Source organism: Orycteropus afer, unplaced genomic scaffold (assembly GCF_000298275.1).
Source record: "Orycteropus afer afer isolate SDZICR_OR568_19922 unplaced genomic scaffold, OryAfe1.0 scaffold00066, whole genome shotgun sequence".
Lineage (NCBI taxonomy): Eukaryota > Metazoa > Chordata > Mammalia > Tubulidentata > Orycteropodidae > Orycteropus > Orycteropus afer.
In genome coordinates this window covers 10,053,377-10,076,938 of record NW_006921653.1, presented here as the reverse complement: position 1 = coordinate 10,076,938, position 23,562 = coordinate 10,053,377, and the positions used below count along the sequence as shown (strand labels likewise).

The following is a 23,562-nucleotide window of genomic DNA, read 5'->3' as shown; positions in this document are numbered from 1 at the left end:
GGGAAAATGGAGAGGAGCAAAAAAGGAAGGAAATGGGGGACAAGAAAATGGCGTTGGAATTCCTTCTGCCACCTTCCCTCAGAATTTTGAGGGGGGGGGATGGCTGGGCGGGGGTGAGGGGTGGGAGAGCAAAGGGAGCTGGGAAGGGGGTGGGGGTGGTCATCTGAGCGGCCCAGGCTTATAGGAAATCACTGTCCGTTCTGTGAACCACAAGGGGACTTTGTGACCCTACTTTTGCCGCCTGTACTTGCCAAGATTGTGCATAAATTCTCAGAATATGTTCTTTTTATTCCCTTTAACTGTCTCTTTCTCTCCTCTCTGTACGGCTGACACTGGTTTCACGCTACTCAGGCAGTCCTGGCCTGTTGTGTGTGGGACGTGGGCTTGAGTGGATGTGTTTGAAGAATAATTATAAGGACCATGTTCATATTTTAAAATAATTAATATTATACCAGCACATTATTTGAGCTTTATAAGGTAGTTAATACCGGTGGTCTACATCCCTCCCTCCCTCCCTTCCTTTCTGCCTTCTTTCCTCTCTCTCTCCCTCTTCAAGCCTCATAACAAGGCCTACACTTGCAGTCGGTGTACACCGAAGCACTAACCACAGCAGCAGCCCTAAGACTGTAGGTAGCAGCGGCAGGGCCAGGTGATGGCGCGGGACTGGGGGGAGCGGCGGGGGCGGCGGCGGTGGGGCCCGCGCCCTGACACACGTACCATTCGCTCAAGTCGGCGCTACGCGCCGCCACCGCCGCTGAGGAAGCCACCGGGGGCTCGCGGCCACAGTCCGTAGAGGGCGACACGAGGGCGGATGGCGTGGCCGAGTCGTAGCCTGAGTTGGGCGGCGGCGGCGAGCGCCCATGCACCTTCATGTGCTTGCGGAGCGAGCTGGGGTGCGTGTAGCACTTGTCGCAACCGCGCACCTTGCACGTGTATGGCTTGTCGCTCGTGTGCACGTGCGAGTGCTTCTTGCGGTCGCTGCTGTTGGCGAAGCGCCGCTCGCAGCCCTCGAACTCGCACCTGAAGGGCTTCTCCCCTGGCGGAGGCAACGCAGAGACGTTAGTGCGCCTGGACCCAGCCCCGGCTAGCCTTTGCTTCCACACCCTCATTCCTCCCCCATTTTCTAAAACGCAACCGCAAAAGATTTTCATAAATACGAATCCCTTTCCTGTGCGCCCCAGGTCCGGCACCTCCTTCCCGGCGCACAGTACGCCCCCTGCGCGACCCCACCCTCACACCATCACCCCTCCTACTCTCCCGACTGGGCCTAGGGGAGAAGGTATGGAGGAGGAGCGATGGTGACTCCATTTTAGTTGAGTTTCCAAGCTCGAGAATCCTAATTCTCCCAGGTTGCTTTTCTCCAAATCGTCCAGACGCAGAGCCAGAAGCACCTCTGTCCGGAGAATAGAGTTGCCTGACGAGCTTGCAACTGCTGGGTTTAAAGTTGCTGGTTCAGATAAACGTCTCCGTTCCCTCCCCCACCCTCACCCCCGCCTTCCACCCCCGCACACACCGCATCTCGCCCAAAATTGCTTCCTAAAGTGGGTTTTGTGCAAACGCCAAGAAGGAGGAATAATTTAAGAATGTGCAGCCGATGCACACGACGTGTGCATAATGTGGATTCGTGCTGCAGGGAAAGGTATCCAGAGCAATGATTCACTTCAGAGACGAGTTTTACGGAAAATGGAGCCCCCTCCCCCTTTCCTTCTACCCCCTGAGGATAAACATTTAGCAACATTCTTCAAATCTTGCCTAAAGTATCCCAGATTCCTCCAGATACACGCTCCGGCAATAATATTTTATTACACTGCCTCAGCCGAGTGTGCGAGGTCGCGCGGCATCCCCAGACCACCCCTGCCTGACTCTCCCGCCTCGCAAGCCCAAGCCAAGGGGCCAACCCCGCACTGGCCGCCCCCATAATCACGCCTTTGAAGGTGGCGGATTCTGGACGTACGCGGGGACTGAGGTCAGGCCAGGCTCTGGCTCTACAGACAAGAAGGCAAGCCGGCAGCCGTGCTAGGTCCGCTCGCGAGGGGCTTGGATCCGTGGCTGCGATGCCTTGTAGGACCGAGGGAAGGCGCGAGTGCACGTTAGGGTGGATAGATATTGGCAGAGGACAGACACCACAGCAGGACACTTGCCACCAGCTAGGTTCGCTGGCGCGGAGAGAGGGAAAGGACCCGGGAAACTGGGAAGCCCAGGTTGCTCCGGAGCTGCAGATTTTGCGGGTAGGGGAAGGAGGTGTCTGGGCGCTTTAAACAAATGCATGTCGCCGGGCCCCCGGCGTTGAAGAAACAGCTACGGAGCATCTGGCTAAAAGGAAGAGATGCCTGACCGGAGCTCGTTGCTTTTGTGGTCGCTTCTCTTGCCGCTTCCTGGAAAGCCGGGAGCTTTGGGGCGGATTTGGACGCCAGTGGCCAAACAAAGCCTCTGTTACCGAGCCGCCGTGAGGCCCGGGCTGAGCTGGAGTTTGTCCACAACCCGCACCACCGCTTGGGCAGCAGAGTGTGAGCCCTGGACTCAGGCACCGGCCGACCCGGCGTTCTTACTCAGCAGCGGTATTGTTGGTGTACTGGGCCCTCTGTAAGGTGCTCGCATCTGCCATTTTTTTTTTCGGGACAGCAGGAGAAAGATGCAGAATACATCTATGTCCCTTACTTCTAATTTTCTCCTTTTTGATCCCTGCCAGCATCTGCAACATCAAAACTTTTCTTCCCCCCGTCTTTCTAAACTCTCTCTCTCTCTCACACACACACAATGCAATTCAGAACCTGCAAAAGAAAATAAGGTTTTGCTGAGAAAATAAGAGGAATGGAAATTGAGGTTGACATCTCTTCTTAAAAAAAAAAAAAAAAAAAAAATGAAAAAATGTATGAAAGATATATCGAATGGCAGGAACCCTCATTCCAGTTCTTCTGGATCATAGCATAGCATTTGGTCAATTTTGAAAAAAAAAAAATTTAAAAAAAAAAAAAAAAAAAAAAATCCCGCCACACATTAATCCCATCTTTGGAGCGCCTCGTTAGACATCCATGTAAAAGAAAAACAACGATTTCGCTCCAGGCGAGGAGCAAAGGCGACAAAAGCAGGGCACAGAAGAGATACGGGCAGCCTGGAATTTCCGAGGCCCCTGGGAGGCAGGTGAGACCTTTCCCTGGCTCTCTCCCGGCCTCTCCTGAGCTGCAGGAGGCGCCTTGGTCTCGGTGTCTAACATCCCTCCCCACCCCAACCCCCAATCCGCGGCACCCCGCCTCCACACCCCGCCCCCCGCGGCCCAGGCACTGCGCCCTGGGTGGGGAGGTAGATGTGGAGAGGCAGGGTTGGGCCAGGCCCCTGCAGCCCTCCTGGGATGGCCTGGGCCTGGGACTGCGCCTTGAAAGGTCCGGAGTCTCCTGCCAGAGTCTTCTCCCAGTCTCAGCAGCCGTGAGAGGCTTCCTCCCTGGCCCCGCGCCTTGCCCGCCAGACAAAGTTCGCAAGCGTCGGGACAGCTTGGCCAGCGCCATTTTCTTGCACTTGTGGCTGGGCTAGGTTGTCCGGGTGCAACCGCCCCGACTCGGTCTTTTCTCCTTTCACACAGATCCCCAGTCCTGTCTCTCTCTATCCACCGCCAGTGAAGATGCAGCGAGGCCCAACCAGGGGGTTCAGGGAGGCGCGCCGGGCCGCGGGGTGCGGGCAGAGAGCGGCGGCTGGCCCGCGCCTCACTTGCAGCGGCACCATTGTTCCGCGCTCTCAGCGATCGCCACAAACCGAAACCTATCGGCGCGGCCCTGGGACAGCTGCCTCCGAAGCCAGGCCCGGGATTCAGATCTGGGAGAATCTCAGCTTCTAAGAAATCAGCTTCTATTTGCCGCTTCCGCGACTCGAGGAAATGAAACGCCATTAATATTTGAAAAGGCAATTATTTTCCTGTTGAATTGAGAACTGTCTTCATGAATAATTTGTAGCGAGGTCTATTGCCATTTGAGAAACATTTTGTTGGAGTTCTCTCCCCCCCCCCTTTTCATTACTAGGGGAGGGCGGTGGTGGTTGTGCGAAACTTCAGAGCAGGCGAGGCTCTGTTTTTTTTTTAAATAATGAATCAGGACCTCCAGTGGAAGGACGCACTTAGAATCCTGTCCTGAATAGACGCAAACCTGAGCCAGCCCCGGCGCACTGAACTTGCTTCTCTGCTGTAGGTCGATTTTCTAAGAATTTAATCATTTTCTGCTTCACAGACTTCAAACAGTGGGCCGACAAAGAGCAGTAAAAGTTTGTTTGTTTGAAACCTCCCTGTCATTAAGATGAGTTCCTTCTCCAGCTCAGGGCTGTGCGTCTGTCTTCTCGGTGCCAGCCGCCGACTCCTGGAGTAGTGGGCCTGCGGATTAGGATCAGGGTCCCACTTTTCCCCCATTTAGATAAAACTCTGGCAAGAGGGTGGAGGGGGGCGGAAGGAGCTCGGGAAAACAGTGCATTTTCCAGATGCTCTATGAAAGAAAGTAAGACTCTACGTAGACTTTGCTCCGAGAGCCTTCGCTTGTGCCAAAGTGTCCCTGAGTTAGCAGGGTTTGGGGGCGGAGGTGGTATTTATCAAGCTTCTTTCTCGGGCAGTGCCAGCCTGGGGCGTTCTTTGGTTTAAAAATTGATGCTATTTCCAGAAAGAATGGAAGTGAGTAAGGCAGGGCGCTGTGGATTAGGATAAGGGGGGCAGTTGGACTTATTTTATCTTCTGGTCTCCACACGAGTCCTTCTCCCCCATCTCTAAAGTAAGGGAGTAGAGAAGATGTTGACTTCTTAAACTTGGGGGAAGGGAACAAGACATCCCTAGGTAAGAAGAGTACAAACATCGTCTGCAAAACTAATTAATGTAACCTCACAGGCTCTTTCTGAGAAGTGTGAAAACTTTCTCCTTGCAATTGCATTAATTAGAGACGCTTTTGGCCGGAGGAGTTCAACTTTGTAGGCTCTTGAGCTAGGCTCCTTTTCTCTTTGCTAACTAGAAATAACAGATGTGGTTGACACATGTCCCCATTTCATTTAACAGCTCGGTAAATGACATTTAAGGCGGATGGGTCCCGTTGGGTCTCTGCTATGACAAAAAGGTTTCTCCAAACGTCCCATGTGCGGGGCTACCACGGCTCCAAAACAGGGCCAAATTGAGCCCATCAGATACCTTAATCCAAAATAAAGCACCAAGTAGCTGATGACTATGCGGTCCAGGTGGCCATCAGCTTGCCCGCAGCTGGCAACGACACCCTGGTAGCTGCAGCCGCTATTCTAAAGGGACCAGAAAAGTTAGGTAACAATGTTCCTACGCCTTAAATCAAGCCCTGTGATCAGGGAGCACACGTTTGCATACACAAGGACACAGTCACGTTCATCCTCATCCCCCAGAATAGAAATCCCGTGCAACCCTCCCCACGCACAGCCTCCGGAAACTTCTGGGATTCTAAGAATAGAAATGCATAATTAATATTTTATGGCCTTGGCGCTGGGTAACTAAGCAAAATACCCCCACCCGGTTTGGATTTAGGAAAATCCAGCCCCGAGGGCCCGAAGAGGCCGCCTGCTTCCCGAGAGGGTCCGCACAAGACAGACAGTGCCGAATACTGACCTGTGTGGGTTCGTTTGTGTATTTTGAGATTTTCTGATCTAGCAAAGACCTTCCCACACCCCGGGAAAGGACAAGGGAAGGGTTTCTCGCCCGTGTGCACGCGGATGTGATTTACAAGTTTGTATTTGGCTTTGAAGGGCTTGCCCTGGCGCGGACACTCCTCCCAGAAGCAGATGTGGTTGGCCTGCTCCGGGCCGCCGACGTGCTCCACGGTGACGTGTGTGACCAGCTCGTGCATGGTGCTGAAAGTTTTGGAGCAGAGACAAGGGGGCGCGGGGCGGTCGGCCGCCAGCCACTTGCAGATGAGCTCCTGTTTGATGGGCTGGCGCATGTAGCGGAAGAAAGCGCCGGGGCCGTGGGGCGCCGCGAGGTTCACGGTCAGGTTCATGCCCCCATAGCCGTGCAAGGCGGCTGCAGCTACCAGGGCGTCGTTGCGGGCTGCGGGTCCCGGCGTGAAGGGCTCGGGCCTCGCGTACATGTCTCCAGGGAGCCCCAGACGTAGGAGTCCATTCAAAGGACTGCTGGGGGAGATCCGGGGAGGCTGCTCATGGAGACTCGGGAACACTGAGGGGCTGGCGACGGCGGCGAGTTGGGGGCCATGGTGTCCGGAGCTGCTACCTGTTGTCGAGACAAATAGCGCGCGTGAGAACAGGGTGGCTTGGGCTGCTCTCTCCACCCGGCCCCGGGGGGCAGGCCCAGCCTAGCCGCACCGCGGCCTTTGCTGTCAGCGCCAGAATCCGGAGCCGGACAGCGGCGGCAACGAACCAAATGGACAGCGCGTGACCAAGCGCCTCCCCGGCGGACCCGCCAGGCAACTGTTCTGTTGAGCCTTCTGCAGCCCCATGAGCTGCAGAGGAAAGGTGGTGAAGTATAGGAGAAAAGGGCAGTGGGGTGCGTAGCGCTGGGTCTGGGAGGTGCTGGGGGCCTCGGGGTTCTGCTCCAAAAGGGTCCAGTCTGCGCCCCTGGCGCGTTTCCTCTGCCAGCTCCCCGGGGCGCTCGGGGTCGCGGCGCCCTGCAGGGGAATGGAGGTGATGGAAGTGGCGATAATGGAGGTGTTGGAAGTGGTGGTGGTGCTGAAGCGCCCCAGCCATATATACTAATTTCGGCTCCCGGCTTGGCTGGGAGAGGGCGGCCTGCTGCATCCCAGCCTGGGCTCCCCAGAGCTCCCGGTGCCAGGCTGCTCACGCCACCGTCACCTGACAGCGGGGAGGGGGAAGAAAAACCACAAAAACTTCTGCAAAGTTTTTTTTTTTCCCCTCAAGTTTTGGATTTTGGCTTTCCCCCCTCCTTTCTGGGTCTTTAATGCCTACGTGAAATCTCTTACGCTACAGAGGCAGCAGCGGGGCGCAGGAGGGAGAAGAGGGAGTGAATAGGGATTCTGGGCCTTGGTCGCGGCCCGCGGAGAGGAACAATCGCCCAGGTTGCCCATTGGCCCGCGGCCGGGCCCGACGTCAGCGATGACAGGTCTCGCCGCACGCGGGGACACACACACACACACACACACACACACACGCACCCCTTCTCACATTTGTACTGCTCATGCGCTCTGACCCGGGCATGGATCCTCTTTCTCTCTCTCTGCCTCCTCCCCCTTCTCTCCCCAAAGCTGGGTGGGTCAGCTTCAACCTGTGGGTCCTGGAAGTGAGCAGGGCTGGAGTATGTCTGCAATTCCCCACGACTTTGGAGGGCAGGGAGAGGTGTTGCGCCAAGAGTCAAATCCCAAGGGCAGACAGGACACTTTGCCTTGCCGGCCGATGGGCAGCACCCGGCGCGCGGTGTTGACGGCTTGCTGGGCAGTTTGTCCCAGGAGCGGGGAGGAGGGGCCTGCCCGGAGCGTGGGAGGGGAAGACGCTGCTTCCTAGGCTTCCACAGCCTAGGGAGAAGTAGGAACTCTTGGACTAGCGGCCTTGGAAATTAAGTTTATTTTCTCTGCCTTTCCCGTTCTCTTTCTCTCTCTCCTTCCCTCACTTCCGCAATCACACTTTGCCTTCCTACTTTGGTCCTTTCTTCTTTCCTCCCTATCCCTTGCTCCTCCTCCCTACTCTAGTCTCCTTTTTAGCCTCACTGGCCCATCCTCCCTGATGCGGTTCTTGCTCTGAGATGTGGGAACCCAAGAATCCGGCCCAGGCCAGAGTCAAAAGTGAGCGCATGCTTGCGGTGACTTAGGAGAAACTGGCTTCGAACCCACCCTAAGTCTTCCAGCGAAGAGTTGAGAACCCTCCCCATACCAACCCCACCGACTTGCGGGTCGAGCGGCCATAGAAACAAAGACCAGGGAAACTCAGCAAGGAAGAACAGGTCTTTGCCTATCTGGGGTCCTCAGCTCAGTATCCTGCAGCCGGACAGAGTCTCTGGGAAAGTGGATTGGGGGTACTTCCACTCTCAGCTCCCTCCACTTGTTGCTTCTGGGCTGAGTTCTGCCTCCCTCCTCGCTTGCTTTGAGGGCTTTCTAAAGAGTGGACGCCACTTTTTCCAGCCCAAGCTCTAAGAGGGCCTGGGGTCGCAGGGCCTCCTCCCGCGGAACGCTCTAATGGGCTGCAGGCGCCAAGGTTGTGGTGGGCGGGCTGGCAATCGAAAAAACTTCAGTTCCAGCCCAGCGGAGTGTGGCGTAAATAGGCGGAGTGTCCTTTGTGCCGACAAACAGCTACGCGGTTCTGAGGTTTAAAGGGCTGCTGGCCTAGGCCTCTGCCTTATTCGCTGTAGTTGAAAATATTGGCCCAAGTGCTCGCGACTCTCTGACTCCCTGGCTGCGGTAGACAGTGTCCTCAGAGAAGGGCTTGGATTTTTAAGAGACGTTTTAAGGATTAAGTAAAAGGCCGGTACCTCATCAGCTAAGGCGAGAAGTTTGAAGATATCACAAAATACTGGCTTACAGTTGATTGAGCTGCCCCACTCATCTCCAGGACTAAAGACTATTCTTATACATCTCCTGGTCAGTAGATAAAGAATTAAATATTTTTTAAAAAAATAATTAACTTATTCATAATGGTTGGCAGATTCTTTGAGACCATCTTCACTAAATGCATTGTCCCTTGCTTGGACTCTCTCCGTGTAGCACTTAAGCTAGGAATTAACTCCCACAATAACTTCCCTCAGCTTTGACAGACAAGTCTAGCTCTTTCTGCTCCTCAGGCCGGAAGAGCTTAGGCTACTACCAATAGGTGCGCCTTAACATTAGAAAAAGAAAAAAAAAAAAAAAGTCCAACGAGAGCTTTTGACAGCCAGATCCCTTCTGCTCATAAAACCAGGGACTTCCACACAGTAGTTTGCAGACTAAACTTAAAAGTGTTTTTCTCCTTTTCTGGCTTTCACCCTCCCTCACTTCCTCACTTTCCTGGGGGATTCTCCCTTAGCCCTTCTCTGATCTTCCGTCTTGTTTTCTCTTTTACCAGGTGCTCCTGGACTTAAACTCTAGTGATGTGTTCTCACATCTCAGTGAGTGGTTTCAAGGCTGCCTCCAGTGCAGATGTCTGTTGAATGATGCAGTTATCTAGGTGATTCTGGGCTGAACTCATGGAGAGCTCAACAACAACAGAAACCCCAAAAACAAAAACCCCAAAGCAGAATACCAACAGGTTCCTCCTGGGATGCCTTGCCCAGGTCTTTCTCCTACCCTGCCCTCAACAACAAGCTTAGTCAACATTCCTTGTGGCATTTGGGCCTAAGTGCAGTAGTCCAGCAATTAAAACATTCTCTCTGCCACCTAAACATAGTTAATCTAAAACCAATCATCTGCTCAGGATGTTTGTTAAATCCACTGTCAGCTTTAGTTTTGAATAAGAATGGTTTGCACTGAAACTGATCCCCTAATATATACACTGTAATACCCTCTCTGACATCTTGAGCTTGAATTACAGTAAAGACTGGGGTACTTAACACATTTTAGGCTATGAAATTCTTTGGAAGACTGATGAAATCTGTGAGCTCCTGAGAGTCCCATGGTGTGTTGCCCACATTCACAATAGAAAAAGAAGAAACACACACACACACACACACACACACAAAACTAACTTTTAGTTTGTAGGGAGTGAAAATAAAGATATTATTTTTCTCATCCAAGTTCACTGACCAAATTCTATTTGATTCCATGGCCTACAGGGTTAAGTAGAGGATTTATATACATAGACTGTTAGTATACACCCTCTGCTACTACTTTGCCCTTGAAAATCTTTGAACATGTGTATGGCTTTTGTGCCAGCAGTGCAAGGGCAGACACATCTGATTCAGCCAAAATCACCAGCAGTAGTCTGGCCCCATGGAGCTCTTTCCCAGATGCAGTCTTCTCTAGGACTGCTGAAAACATCTGGACCCATCCTGGGTAAGTGCTTCTTGAGTAGCCAGGGATCAGTTGACCTGCAGGTCACTGAGGTTGCCTGATCCTTGCAAGCTCCTTGGAGCCACATAGTCTATACCTTGGTTGGCTAAATATAGGCATTCTCACAGGGGAACACTTCCTTAGGGGCAGCCATACAGAGAGAAAAAAATACCCCTCCTTACTACTAATACTTACAGACAGGAAACTTTGCGAATTGCATATGGGTCTTCAAGGCATATTTCTGAAATAAGCCCAAAGCACTATCCAGCTAACCACAGATGACAGGTGGAGTATTGAATCAGGGAGGCATAGTTTACCTTCTATTTGGGTCTTCCTGTGCCCAAGGAGAAAGGAGCCCAGGTTTCAGAAGCTCTTCAATTGGGCAGGCTGAGGAATGGTTGTGTCCTCAGTGTTTCTAAGAATTTTTCTTTAAGAAAGTTTTCTCAACACCAAAAGCTTTGAAATATTTTTTCCTGACAATGCCTGGGGTTAAGGCATCACTGAGTTCACTTTTTTGCTCAGGGATCTCAGGAAGATGTCAAGAAGAAGAACTGGGGGGCTTTCATGGGAGCCTGTTTAGAGCATATTCCACTATCAATGGCAAAACACTGTCACCTGTCTTAACCCTGCCACATCTCTTTGCCCAGAAGTCTTTTCAAACCAGTGACTAGAATCAAGCCCCACCTACCATTGCTTGTTCTAGTCAGCCCACTAAAGTGACCTTCCAATCTACTATGTAGAAATTTGCTGGCCCTACCATCTGCCAGAGCTCCTCACATCATTGGCTCAAATGGAGGACTATCTGCTCTTTCTCCTTGGGAAAGAAAAGAATTGGAGGAGATATGAGATCAACAGCTAGGCTATTGTCCAATTTTGATCTTTTAAGCAAAGCTCAATGATGATTATTTGTTGCAGATTGTGCTCAGAGCATGGTGCCAGATGCTGAGGGCCAGTGCAGAAAGCTTGGCCAACCACAAGCCTTCTGAACCAGTTGTCTGAATGTTCTGCATCTGGAAATGCAGTCACTTGCTGAGCTCTTTCTTTCTAGTTTTCTGGCCAGGTTACCACCCAAAACAAGGACAAATCTCTTCCTAGGCTATTCACAGACAAACTTCAAAATTCCTGCAGTGGGAGGTTGTCTCTTCTCTTATGAAAAGAAATAACTTAAGCTCCAGGAGCCTGTACATCCAATCCCAAATTGTACAAAGGAATGAGATCTATCAGGATTTTGAAGAAAAGGGAGAATATTCTTCCCATCTACTATGAAAGTTTGGGCTTTAATCTTTGTTATTGATGGAACTGAGTATGGAAGAATATACACTTGGCTAGAATTTAATTTCCAAGCAAGGGTTCTGGGAAATGTCTTTTGACAAAAGATCAAGAAATATGGCTAAAGGATCTTCCAGAACATCATTAAGGAATCAAAACAACTGAATTTACATAACAACCACATCCCTCTAAACACTTCTGCCATCAAATCATCTCAAAATAATAAAAGAGAGACACTTCCTGAGTTGTCCATTTAACTTTTGTTAAAAGGGTTGCTTTGCCTACCATCAATGGAACATCTTTGGAGGCAACTGTCAGCTGGTGGTGTTGAAATAAAGGAAACTAGAAGCCTGGAAGGGAAAACACCCAACCCTAAATCATATGCTTATTCTAAATGGAATATTAAATTAAATTCTTCACAATGAAGGTATTCCTGACAGAGCAGCTGTCACTCACTCCCTGTTCAGACACCACATTGTGGGATCGTCATCACCACCACATTGCAGAAGGCTGGTGTCCCTGGTAAAGATGATGCAGATCATGTAAACTCCATCACCAAGATCAAAGTCTGCTCCTTTCATGGAAGCCAATACATGTCAAACCTCATTCCGATCAAATCGTCCGGAAATGAATTCAAGATGAATATGTCATAGAATAATGTGACAGTGGAGCTGCAGAGGTCAGGGGTGGTGGTTTCAGTGAGAGAGTCGTCAAATATTAATTCTAGACCATCCAGATGAGTAGGCATTGAAGGGGATTAGCCGGCTGCTGGTGGGATGTTGTGTTGCTGATTTGTGTGCATATGCATCCAACAGCAAGGTGTTGCTCTAAGTTACACCTAACTCAAGAAATACTCCAAATGCATAACCTGACATAAGCAAAAAATAAAAGACAAAACTCCTTACTCAGAAAAAGAAAGAAACCAGAAAAGAAACTTCAGCAAACCAATATTCAAAGAGGAGGACCTTAACTTACTTGAGTCTTTCAGAGTGTTTCGGTAAAGCCGTAATCGTTTCCTCATCACCAAGGAAGACTTGTATCTCATTTTCTGATGTTGAGCCTGTTTGGGAAGAAAAAGAGGACAGTAACTAGTCAAACAATTTCGATACTTCATTCTACGGCAAGATCCTGTGAGTTGAGTGTATGACTGAAAATGATGGTGGTTTGAAGAAAGTCTTTCAGGTTTCATTGACCATTTTCAAATTTGGAAGCTGAAGGTAAGGACTCTGCTGGGAAATGCCTGTATTTGTTACAAAGCAATATTTCCTTGGTGAAAAAAAATAATAAAAATCATAATTTCACACCTAGGCTTTTGCCTGAAATTATTTTTGTGGTTTTACCTTCCAAGTGTAATTAACCTCTTTCTAGGCAATGTTCAAAAATCTCAATTTGAATTTATTCTATGAGAAGCCTCCTTAATTTTTTTTTTAATTATTACTTGAGTTGAATGGGATTTAAAAGGGGAAGGAACTGCTGTCTTCTAGGAGGTTAAACAACAAAACCAAACAAGAAAAAGGCTAGCTGTTAAAAGTGAGTTATAAGTGCTGGACTGAGAAGAAATTCTCTGAAGCTTTGCAGAGTCCCTGTCTACCCTGTGGTGATACAAAATCCTTTAGTGCCATATAGCCCTTCCCCCTCACCCACGCACCCATTTTGGAATCATCACTAGTTGATTTTTCACAGTTAATAATATAATAAAATTCAACCAGATTAGAAAAGGAGGTATAAATTTGATTATTGGACTCTGGTTATCACCATATATTAGTTGAGAAGGTCAGAAGTAATATTCTCCTAAACTATAAGTGCTCATTTTCAAATTGACCCTGTGGCTAGAGCTACCAAGTCTTTGGTCATTTTAAAGCCAGGCTTTAAAACCATCCTGGGGACTTCTGCCTCTGTCAGCAAGGCTCGAGGCAGTTGAGCAGATGAACAGAGACCATCCACCGAGCCCCCAACACTCAATTTGGCCTAGAAAGACAAACAGTCATTGAAAAGGTCTCAGGCTGGACAAACACAGCAAGCCCTCTTGTCAATGAGGATGTCTGCTTGTCTTGACACTCAAGCCAACAGAACAAGCAATTGTTTAACTTGTTGAACCACAGGCCAAATCAAAGTGGGACTCTGCTATCTCAAAGGGTTTCCAATTCTCTGTGCTTAAAGAATACGCCCCCCCCCCCCCAGGTCTTCAGCCCACATTTGAACTAGCTTGGCTCTTTTCACCCTTCTCTCTCCCTTCCTTACTAGGTTCAAGCCTCAGGAGTGGGGGCAGACTCACCTTTTCCCAGAGGGTTTTATTTATTTCCAGTTCTTTCTAACCAAAAGGCATCCTTCCTCAAAGGTAATAAAATCCTTCCTGTACAAATCAGGAAAGAAAGGAGGCCCAGTTTTGCATTCCTACAGAAGGGCGCATGCTGGGCGTCTTCACTCTGAAATGTCCTCATGGCGGGATGTCTGGCACGGGAAAAGTCCTGGTTGGTTGGAGCTAATAGAATTTTATCTTTTTGCTTCCAAGGGAAATGGGTGTGAGGTTTCCTAGTGTCCACCTACAATGCTACCCCAGCCCCATCTCTAAGAGGCCTGGTCACTTCTGTCTCCAGCCCTTTGCCTATTACAAACACACAAGCATAGGAGAAAACTTTGCAGAGGCCAAATTAGGGCAGGCAAGGGACCTTAATTTACTCTCCATAGTAGGCATCTTCATCACCAGGCCTGTGGGGGACCAGAGAAAATATCTCCTTTGTTCAAACTCTGACATCACTTAGCAAGCCAGTCACCTCACTGATGGAGGGGTAAGTAAATGTGGGGACAGTCCCTGGGCCCTAGTCTTGAAGTCCCCACCAGGATCTGGTGTAGAAGGCCTTCCACAAGGTTGGCTTGGTTTACCACGCTCGCTTGCTCCAGACGGTTTCCTCACACTACCCTGGAGCTACTGAATCACCACTGGGGGAGTGCAGCCTGGCGACTCATCGAGATCTGCTTTTCTCCCCGCACCTTGGGAAGAGAAAAGGGTGCCAGTGAGACCCAGTGATTAATTGTGCAGGGTGAGAGCAAAGAAGCAGGGGCGGTGGGTACATGCAAAAGGCACCGTTTTTCTTTGCGGAGAAAGCCGAGGCCGCAGGGTGTGAGGCCATTCTAGCCTGAGCAGGCCTGGCCAAGGTCAGAGGTCACTGTCAGCCTGCTTTCCGTGCCGAAACTTCAAGCCCCAGCTTTCAATGCTGCTCCCCACAGATGAACTCGCCAGCCGGCGTCGCAAAGGCATGGCCGCCTCTCGGCCACTGCTCCGCCTGGGTGTAGCGCAGAGCAGGGGCCGCTGCACACTGGCTGGGAGACCCTGAGCAGGAGTAGAACCCTAGCTACTTTCTCCCAAGCCCTCAACCTTCAGGAATTTAAGGCTTGAAGCTAGGTTGTGCGTTTCCTCAGTCTCCTGGTCCCTCATCCAGTACCTCGTTCTCCCAGCTTAGGGCTGGAGGCTGGGCGACCTTCGGATGCTCAGTCTAGGCATTTAACTCTCCCTTTGACGCCCTCCACTACCACCGCAACCTGCAGGCATCGGGGATGGAGGAAACGAAGATGTGGCAGTAGCGCGGGTCGCCGAGAGGCCAATACTGTCGGAAAGGGGGAGAAATATGACCTCGGAATCCATAGGGAGTTTCCTGCAGGCAGGCTGGCTGGAGGGCAGCTCTCCAACACCCTGTCTCCATTCCTAACACAAAGCTGGCTCTCAACTGTCCCCATGGGCCACTGTCAACCCCAAACTTTCCGGTCAAGCCTTTGAGACAGCTGGATTTCTGTCACAGTCCGACTATGTTCCCGCCTTTTTTCGCCCCTAATTTCCACTCTCCCTATGTGCCTAGAGTCTGAGGCTGCTGACGCTGCGGCCTGCTCCCCAGGGAGTGAGCCTCAGGCTTCGTTCTCATCCTCGTTCTCATCCTCGAGAAAGAAAGGCAAGTCTCGAACCCGCGGGCGGGATGCGTGCAGTGAACAGATTCCAGGGGGGTCAGGGTCCTGAGGCGGGACCAGGATGGCGTGAGGGCTAGGAGCCTCTCCCGGCGCTGACCCAACCGGCATCCGCTGTCACGTTGGGACGAAGTTCCATCGTCTTGCTGCCAGCCGGGCCTGCTAAGCTGGCTCCATAGACCCTGGGGAGGGGAAGTCGAGCACCTAGCACCATCCTGATGGGGGCAGGGAGGAGAAGCTGCCTGAGGGGCCCCCTCCCGGCTCGGGCCCCTCTCATTTGGAGTAAGTGCAGATCTGGACCGACGAATCCCCATTTTGTGCCCAGCACCTAGGTCATTGACAAGGAGGGAAGGGAAGACAAGGGGACAACAAGCTGCTTTTGGTCCCTTTGCCAATGTGAACCCCATTTGTGACCTTTCCCCTATTCCTGAGAAGGCATGGACCCATCACCAGTGTTGGTCCTCTGCAGAAGGGACCCCTCCTCCCCTCGGTGTCAGGGGTGGGGTGGGGCATGCACTTCGATTGGGGGGCTTATGGGGGAGGGGAAAGAGAGAAAGTCTTGCTGGGCCTCCTTCCCCAGTGAGGTTTGGGTGCCAACAGCCCCCGTAAGGGCGCTTGTTCTGCAGCCGTTAGGGGTATGGGGTCCCAGCTGTTTGCCCCCTGGACTCATGCACTTACCTCGTTCCACCTGTTGCCAGGATCGCCTCATTTCTGCACATCACTTCGGGGTGGCTGTCGGGGGACCACAAACCCCTCCAAGCCTCTCTTTTGTGGTTCCAGTAAGGCGGTCATCCTTCATTTCTCCTTTTCCAGCTTTCGGGAAGCAGTTAGGGAATGTATGATGAAGCAGAAATGAGCCGTCAGGATGATATTTTAATGGCTTATATGTCACGTTGGTGCATGTGGCTTTGAACTGGAGCCGCTCGTGTTTCCTGCAGAGAGCGCCGCAAATCCCACTTGATAACTTCTACAACCCACAACTTTTTTTTTTCTCACATTCACTCTTACCTTGTATATTTAGAAGCGTTTCCTAAAAATACCCTCTTGTCAACGTCCCCGTTGGATTTTTCACGGACTGGAGTGGAGAGGACTGACTTTTCTTTTTTGAAGAATTATTTTCCCTCCCCCTCCCAGCAGTTACCCTCCCCCCCCAGCCTCCTCCCTTGTTTTCTTGAAAGGCAAGGCGAGGTGGGCTTGGTATTTGTTCTTCCCAGCCAGAGAAGAATACCATCTAGAGAAAAACTTCTTCTTGCAGAGGTTTTTACAATAGCATGCAACAGAATCCAACTTCCCCTTCCATAGCCAAAAAGACTTAGAGTGGCTCATGTATCTATCTCTATTTCTATACTGAGATAGATACGGTGTATAATAGTTAAAACAAACAACCCACCCCTTAACTCTCAGCCTTTTCCTTCCATCCCCGATCTGGGGCCCATTCAAAGTTGGCGGGGAATGCTGGGTGACTGGACTCTGACTTGTTGCTGAGGACAGAGGCACTGATCTTTTTTTTTCCCCTTCTCTAATTTCTATTTCCCAGCACAACCAGTGCAAATGCTCGCCCAGGTCCCTTCAGATACTAGGAAACCATCCCGGATACAAAAGCCGGATTTTGAGCTGGGAGAGCCCAGGGAAAGCGTAGCCCAGCTTGCAAGCCCCAAACACAAATCTAGTTCGTGACAAGACCAGAAAAACAGAAAGGCAAGTAGCGGCCGACGCCGGCCCTGCCTTCCTCCAGCAGGTTCCGCCCGTGCGCGCGATGGGGAAAAAAAAAAAAAAAAAAAAAATATATATGTATTCATTTTCATTTTCCTCTCTCCCAGGCACTGTTGAGTTTCCTAACGGGCTGCCTGTGAAAGGATGAGTTTAAGGTTTCTTTGTCTGGGAAAAAAGAGTTTAGGGCTGTGATTCAGCTGCAAAGAAGCCAAATGAAGTTAGAAACAAAGGGTAAATTGAAGGATTCCGACTCTTGGCTTTTTGTGTTTTCCTTACTAGAAAATAATTAGACCTAATGAATATGCAGACGCCTCGGCTAAACCCTCGGCCGAGGCTGCTGGGTTTTAAACAGAGCTGCGGAGAAATGCAACCTTCATGCCTCAACCCCCCGCATCCGCGTGCATTTTTGAAATGCATAAATGTTGCTCGGCTTAATTGATTGAGTCACAGGGATTTTTTTTTTTTTTTCCCCTGCTTTTAAGTGCCATACTCCTCTACCTTTCAACAATCATTTTAATATATAGTCAATGGCTCTTTGTGGACGGGACAAAAAGCAACTACGCGCAGTTGTTGAATAGACTTTGCGCTGGCAAAGACAGGTTAATCGAGGGCCGCATCGCGAAAACAAGCGAGTGTTGTATGTTTGCACTGAATCCAAATGTCTGCATTTTCCTAACTAAATCAAAGGGAGTGTTATTTCTTTTTCTGCTCACTCATCTGAAGGTAAGTAAATTTTCTCTGGCGATCAAAAGCCTGGTCGGCAACAAAGACCGCGCCCGCTTTTTCCACCGTCCTGGTGTGGCGAGTTGCGGAATTTCAATAACTGTGACAAGGGTGACTGATTTGTGAACTAGAAAAGGTTTGAATGTCACAAAATTTACATTGGTCCTATCTATCGGGGATTTAAATACCAAAAAAGTATTCGGGAGATCTCTAGGGAGCTTTGGGCAGCCCAGAGGAACAATGGAGCGTTGGGAAATTTACAGTTTTACCTGAATGAATGGGGCCCCAGTTGGAAACAGGGGTACAGAGGGAGGAGGTTGTCGGTGGCAGTCGAGGGAGATGAGGGAAATTGGAGAAAAGAGAAAAATAACTCAAAGGTGGGGGGGGGAGAGGAGGAAACAGGCAACAATGTTTCCAATGTGCCATTAAAAACAAACAAATCTCAGTAACCTGAAAAGTTAGGAGAGCTCATCCACCTGTTTTTTTTAGTGGGGTGGAGAGGGCAGAGGAGGCCTGCTTGATTTGATAAAAGTGAGAAAAATCGAGGCAACCAGTTACCCTGAGAAATCACACTTGTAGAGAGAGTGGAGTGCCCGTGTGCTCCGGAGATGTTAAATTATAAACAGGAGGGGGATGAGACTAAAGAGAACCAAACTTCAAAAGGAGCAAATAACAAAAGACCCCTTTGCTGCCCTTAAAGGGAGAGAAAGGAGAGAAAAAAGAAAAGAAAGTTGCTGAATCGGGACATTCTAGAAGTGCCTTAGCTGTGTTTACCAGCCTCATCCCCGCCTTCTGCTCCCGGAGACACCCGAAGTGGCTAATCGCTCAGCGAGAAGCAGGTTTCAAGGAGGAAAAAAAAGATAGACTAAGAGAGTGAGAGTGAGAGAGAGAGAGGGAAGGAGAGAGAGAGAGAGAGAGAGAGAGAGAGAGAGAGAGAGAGAGAGACTGCTAGAAAGAAAAGGAATCGTGGCAAAAAAAAAATTTCCGTGAGAAGAGGGAAAAAAATTTGGCTAAAAAAAAAAGTTGCTACTCCTGGCAGCCCTGTTTGTCAAAAGGGGATGTCAAGCGCTTTACAATACCTGGGATTGATGAGGCGGGCGGGCCAATGAGCTGTGCGCGGCGCCTCGGCGCGCCCTCAGTTGGCGCGGCGGCTGCGGGCGGGGGGAGCACGGGCGCACCAATGGGCGTCGGCGTCGGTAGCACGTGACGCCTCCCCCTGCTCTCATTCATCAAGGGGGGGACGGTGTCGTCCTTTCAATTCATTTATCTGCAGGAATGATTGCTGCTATCAGTCTCGCGCTCACCGCCCGGCTGAGGAGGTGAAAGTTTCGCCCCAGGAAGATAAACCGCAAAAGACAATATTGTGCATGATTTGCGCCTTTTCTTTGGCTTTTTCTTTCTTTCTTTCTCTCGCTCTCTCTCTCTCTTTTTTTAAACAAAAAATAGAGGGGAAAAAAGGAGAGTAAAGGAGCGAGGAGGCGAGCCTGAGATAAAGGAGACAGAGAGAGAAAAGAAAGGGCGAGAGAGTAGAGAAGAAGTGAGGAGGGGCGCGCGGCGCGAGGCGGAGAGGGCGAGCAGTAGCGGCTCCGGCGCTCACATTCCTCTATGCCACAAATCCAGGAGGAAGTTTTTTTGGGGGGCTGAGATGCTCCATACCTTTCCCCGGGCAGCCTTGACGCGGGGCCCTCTCGGCAGAGACTGAGCGGCGAGAAAGTGAGAGCCCGGCCGGTGGGGTCTGCGCGGCGGGCTTCGGAGCCCGCCTTGCTCTCCACCCGCAGTTGTTCGGCTTCCCCGCGCTTGGCGGGGCGGGCCCCCGGGCACGCCGCGCCGCTGCCTGCGGGCTAGGACTTCTCGAGGTGGGTCGACTCCTCCTCCCTCCTCCTCTTCTTTCTCCTCTTCCTCCGCCTCCCGTTCCTCCTCCTCCTCCTCTCGATTTTCCCTCCTCGGCGGGCGAGGGTGGGGGGGGCAGGGGAGGTCGGGGCTCGCCCCGAGCAGCCACGATGCTCCTGGACGCCGGCCCCCAGTACCCCGCGATCGGCGTGACCACCTTTGGCGCGTCCCGCCACCACTCGGCGGGCGACGTGGCGGAGCGCGACGTAGGCCTGGGCATCAACCCGTTCGCCGACGGCATGGGTGCCTTCAAGCTCAACCCCAGCTCGCACGAGCTGGCCTCGGCCGGCCAGACGGCCTTCACGTCTCAGGCGCCCGGCTACGCGGCTGCGGCGGCCCTCGGCCATCACCACCACCCGGGCCACGTTGGCTCCTATTCGAGTGCAGCCTTCAACTCCACGCGGGACTTTCTGTTCCGCAATCGGGGCTTTGGCGACGCGGCAGCGGCAGCCAGCGCGCAGCACAGCCTGTTCGCGGCCTCGGCCGGAGGCTTTGGGGGTCCACACGGCCACACGGACGCCGCGGGCCACCTCCTTTTCCCTGGGCTTCACGAGCAGGCAGCAGGCCACGCGTCGCCCAATGTGGTCAACGGGCAGATGAGGCTCGGCTTCTCGGGGGACATGTACCCACGGCCAGAGCAGTATGGCCAGGTGACCAGCCCGCGTTCGGAGCACTATGCTGCGCCGCAGCTGCACGGCTATGGGCCCATGAACGTGAACATGGCTGCGCACCACGGCGCTGGCGCCTTTTTCCGCTACATGCGCCAACCCATCAAGCAGGAGCTCATCTGCAAGTGGATCGAGCCTGAGCAGCTGGCCAACCCCAAAAAGTCGTGCAACAAAACTTTTAGCACCATGCATGAGCTGGTCACGCACGTCACCGTGGAGCACGTCGGCGGCCCAGAGCAAAGCAACCACATATGCTTCTGGGAGGAGTGTCCGCGCGAGGGCAAGCCCTTCAAAGCCAAATACAAACTGGTCAACCACATCCGGGTGCACACGGGCGAGAAGCCCTTCCCTTGCCCCTTCCCTGGCTGCGGCAAGGTCTTCGCTCGTTCGGAGAACTTAAAGATCCACAAAAGGACGCACACAGGTACGAAAACAGCTTTCCTCGACCCCAACCTCCTCCCCCACCCCATGTCTGTGGCCGGAAATCCAAAAGTCTGCGACGGAGGCGCACAAACGCGGCCTCCAAAAGCACCAGGTCCCGGCAGGCAGGTAGGCAGCCAGCCAGCCAGCCAGCCAGCCAGCCAGCCGAAGTGTGCATTGGTTTTTAGCTGGGATTTGAAATTATGAAAGAGCTGAAAGAGAGTAGGACGCGAAGGATTTAAGGCAATAAATTAAGAAAATGAAGGATAAAATAGGCCGGCAGAACCGGGAGCCGAGCCCGGCTTCGCGGAGCCCTCGGTACTAGCGAAGCCTGGTGAGGTGGCCGGCTCCGGGCGGCTGTGGAGTCTCCTGCCGCTCTGCCTGCCGACAAAGCTAAACGGTTGCCTGCGGTCAGCATCCCTTTCTAAACACCTCAGAGAGGGCTTTGCCAAAAGAGGCGCTGAGGAAATTGGAGATAGGGTGAAGGGCAGAAAAAGAAACAAAAACAGAAGCAGAAAGAGAACGAGAGCGAAAACAAAGGGAAATAGGTAGGGCCCGAGAAAGCTTTGGGGTTTACGACTATTTAAAGAGCTCACTTTTAGTTCTAACTAGTTGGAGAGTGGGCTTGAGGCGTGGAGGAGTTGGCAGGAGGCGGGAAAGTCCTTTTCTTCGACTAGATTCCAACCGGCGGCTTTCAAAATATCGTATCTCTGCGTTGGCCCTTAAAAATCATCGGGAGACTGTTCAGAAACAGTTGGGGGTGGTGGTGGTGGGGAGTTTACCGCGAGCTCCAGGCTGTGGTCTGGCATCTCGCAGGCCATCTTGGGCCCCTAGCGCCTACAAGACTGGGAATCCGGTCTCATTCCCCAGGCTGGTTTGACCGGGTGATTTCTGAGAACAGCGCTTGGAACTTCCGGCTTCGGCTTGACGCCGAAGTCAGGGAAGAATTCGCCGCGCGGAGATCTGGGCCCAGATTGCGTGGTGAAATGTTTGTGTGTAGGGGGTGGGGTGGGGTGGGGTGGGGGAGGCGAAGAGGAGGGTGGGGAGCGGCGGGGGGGGGGTAAGGGGAGGAGAGAAGAGCAAAACAGCGGGAGAATCCTCCCGAACACGGAAAATTAGAAACCGAGAGCTGGGTAGAATCCCCCTGAAGTCGTGTGTATAGCTCTGGGCAGAAAAACCAGCAGCCAGACCCGTTGCCGTTATGGGACATTAAAAAAACAAATAAAAAAATTTTAAAACACCCTAAAAATAAAACCTGGATGTAATTGAACTGGGAGTTAAAATATAGTTAAATTATTTATAAATTCACTGCAGATGAATGAATTTTTTGAGGACCCGAGTATTTGAGCTGACGAAGTGGTAACCTTGGACCGCTTATTTATAAATTCACTGCAGATCAATGAATGTTTGGAGGACTCGGGTGTTTGAGTTTACAAAATGCTAACTCTGGGGCGCTGGCTTTTTATTTTTTTCATTTGTTTAAATTTTAAAAAAGCTTCAGGATTTGTTCTACTTAGACCCTTCTGTCTCGTCCTTCGCACTAGGGGAGAAACCCTTCAAGTGCGAGTTCGAGGGCTGCGACCGGCGCTTCGCCAACAGCAGCGACCGCAAGAAGCACATGCACGTGCATACGAGTGACAAGCCCTATCTCTGCAAGATGTGCGACAAGTCCTACACGCACCCCAGCTCGTTGCGCAAGCACATGAAGGTAATCGCCGCGCTCTCGCCCGCCTCCGTGGAGCCGGGATCTCCCTCTGCTCTCCCGCTGGGGTCGGGCGCCAAGCCGCAGCTGGGTAGTGGCAGGGGTTGGCAGAGGCAGCCTCGCAGCTCCGGGGAGTGGGGCTGGGACAGAGGGTGGGAACTGGCAAGGGGGGTGGGGGCGCTCCAGGCCCTTCGAAATGCACCTATTCAAAATACAAGTAAAAAGAAGTGCGCACTCGAGCAGAGGCCGCTATTGACTTTGGAGCTAGGTATGAAGAAGCGGGTGGAGGCGGCGGAAGCTGTCGCCACTGTGGGCCGCGGAGTTGCGTTCCTGCGCCCTGCCGGGAGCTCTGGCTCACCTTAACCGCGTCAGCGCGCGAAGCTCTGGGCCCACGGGCGGGAACCACTCTGGGCTCTGTTCTCCGATCCAGCATCTCAGGTCCCAGATCTCTTTCTTTTATGAGTCCCGCGGGAGCAGTCCCGTCCCGCTGGCGCAGTCCCTTTCCGCAGCACTGGCTTTGCAAGGCCCAGGCAGAGGAGCCGACCTCGAATCCCGCGGTGGATCCTCCCTGCAGCTCAGGGGGATCTAGAGCTCCGGGGAAGAAGGCGAGGGGGAGCGCAGGCCTCATTGCCCAGGCGGCCGCCGCGCCGGCTCCTTATCTCCGTAAAAAACGCGACTTTATTCCTGCAGGTCCACGAATCCTCCTCACAGGGCTCGCAGCCTTCGCCGGCCGCCAGCTCGGGCTACGAGTCCTCCACGCCGCCCACCATCGTATCTCCCTCCACAGACAACCCGACCACCAGCTCCCTGTCACCTTCTTCCTCGGCGGTTCACCACACAGCCGGTCACAGCGCGCTCTCTTCCAATTTTAACGAATGGTATGTGTAAAATCAGAAACAACACAGCGAACAAACCCTATTTAATAGACTGAACACACATACACACGCAAAATATTACTGAAAGAACCCTGCGAATCAAAGCAGTCCCCCACACAGACCCCACAATCCTATTTTTTTTAAACCTTCCAATAGACCCAGGACCGAGTAAGAAAGAGGAAGCATCAAACCTTTGAAAAATCTCCTTTCTTTTTCTTTTTTTTTGGCAAAGGCTTTGTAGCTAAGGGGCGGGAGGGGGGTCGAGGAGAAGGCGGCCGCCTGACCAAATGCCGCCAACCCCGAAGGCCAGTTTCTCGTCGGAATCTGAACCGGCTCTTTGGGGCTTCGGCTATTTTTTTTTTTTCTTTGCTTTCCTGTAAATACAGAATTATTAGCTTAAAACTGTACTGTTGGATTCTGTACATAGTTATATCTCGGTT

The 23,562-nt window shown here is 51.9% G+C and overlaps 2 protein-coding genes across 2 annotated transcripts; one reads left to right on the top strand and one right to left on the bottom strand.

Moving 5' to 3' along the window:
- Window positions 1–551: 551 nt before the first annotated feature.
- On the bottom strand, window positions 552–14,823 carry ZIC4 (Zic family member 4). Its single transcript, XM_042780851.1, has 4 exons — window positions 14,806–14,823; window positions 12,150–12,234; window positions 5,591–6,208; window positions 552–1,036 (listed from the first exon to the last, which is right to left on the bottom strand). The coding sequence occupies exons 1-4, from the start codon at window positions 14,815–14,817 to the stop codon at window positions 552–554; spliced, it is 1,200 nt and encodes a 399-aa protein (XP_042636785.1). The 5' UTR covers window positions 14,818–14,823.
- A 4,744-nt stretch (window positions 14,824–19,567) lies between these two features.
- ZIC1 (Zic family member 1) lies at window positions 19,568–23,135 on the top strand. Its single transcript, XM_007940195.2, has 3 exons — window positions 19,568–20,549; window positions 22,090–22,253; window positions 22,938–23,135. The coding sequence occupies exons 1-3, from the start codon at window positions 19,568–19,570 to the stop codon at window positions 23,133–23,135; spliced, it is 1,344 nt and encodes a 447-aa protein (XP_007938386.1).
- Window positions 23,136–23,562: the final 427 nt, after the last annotated feature.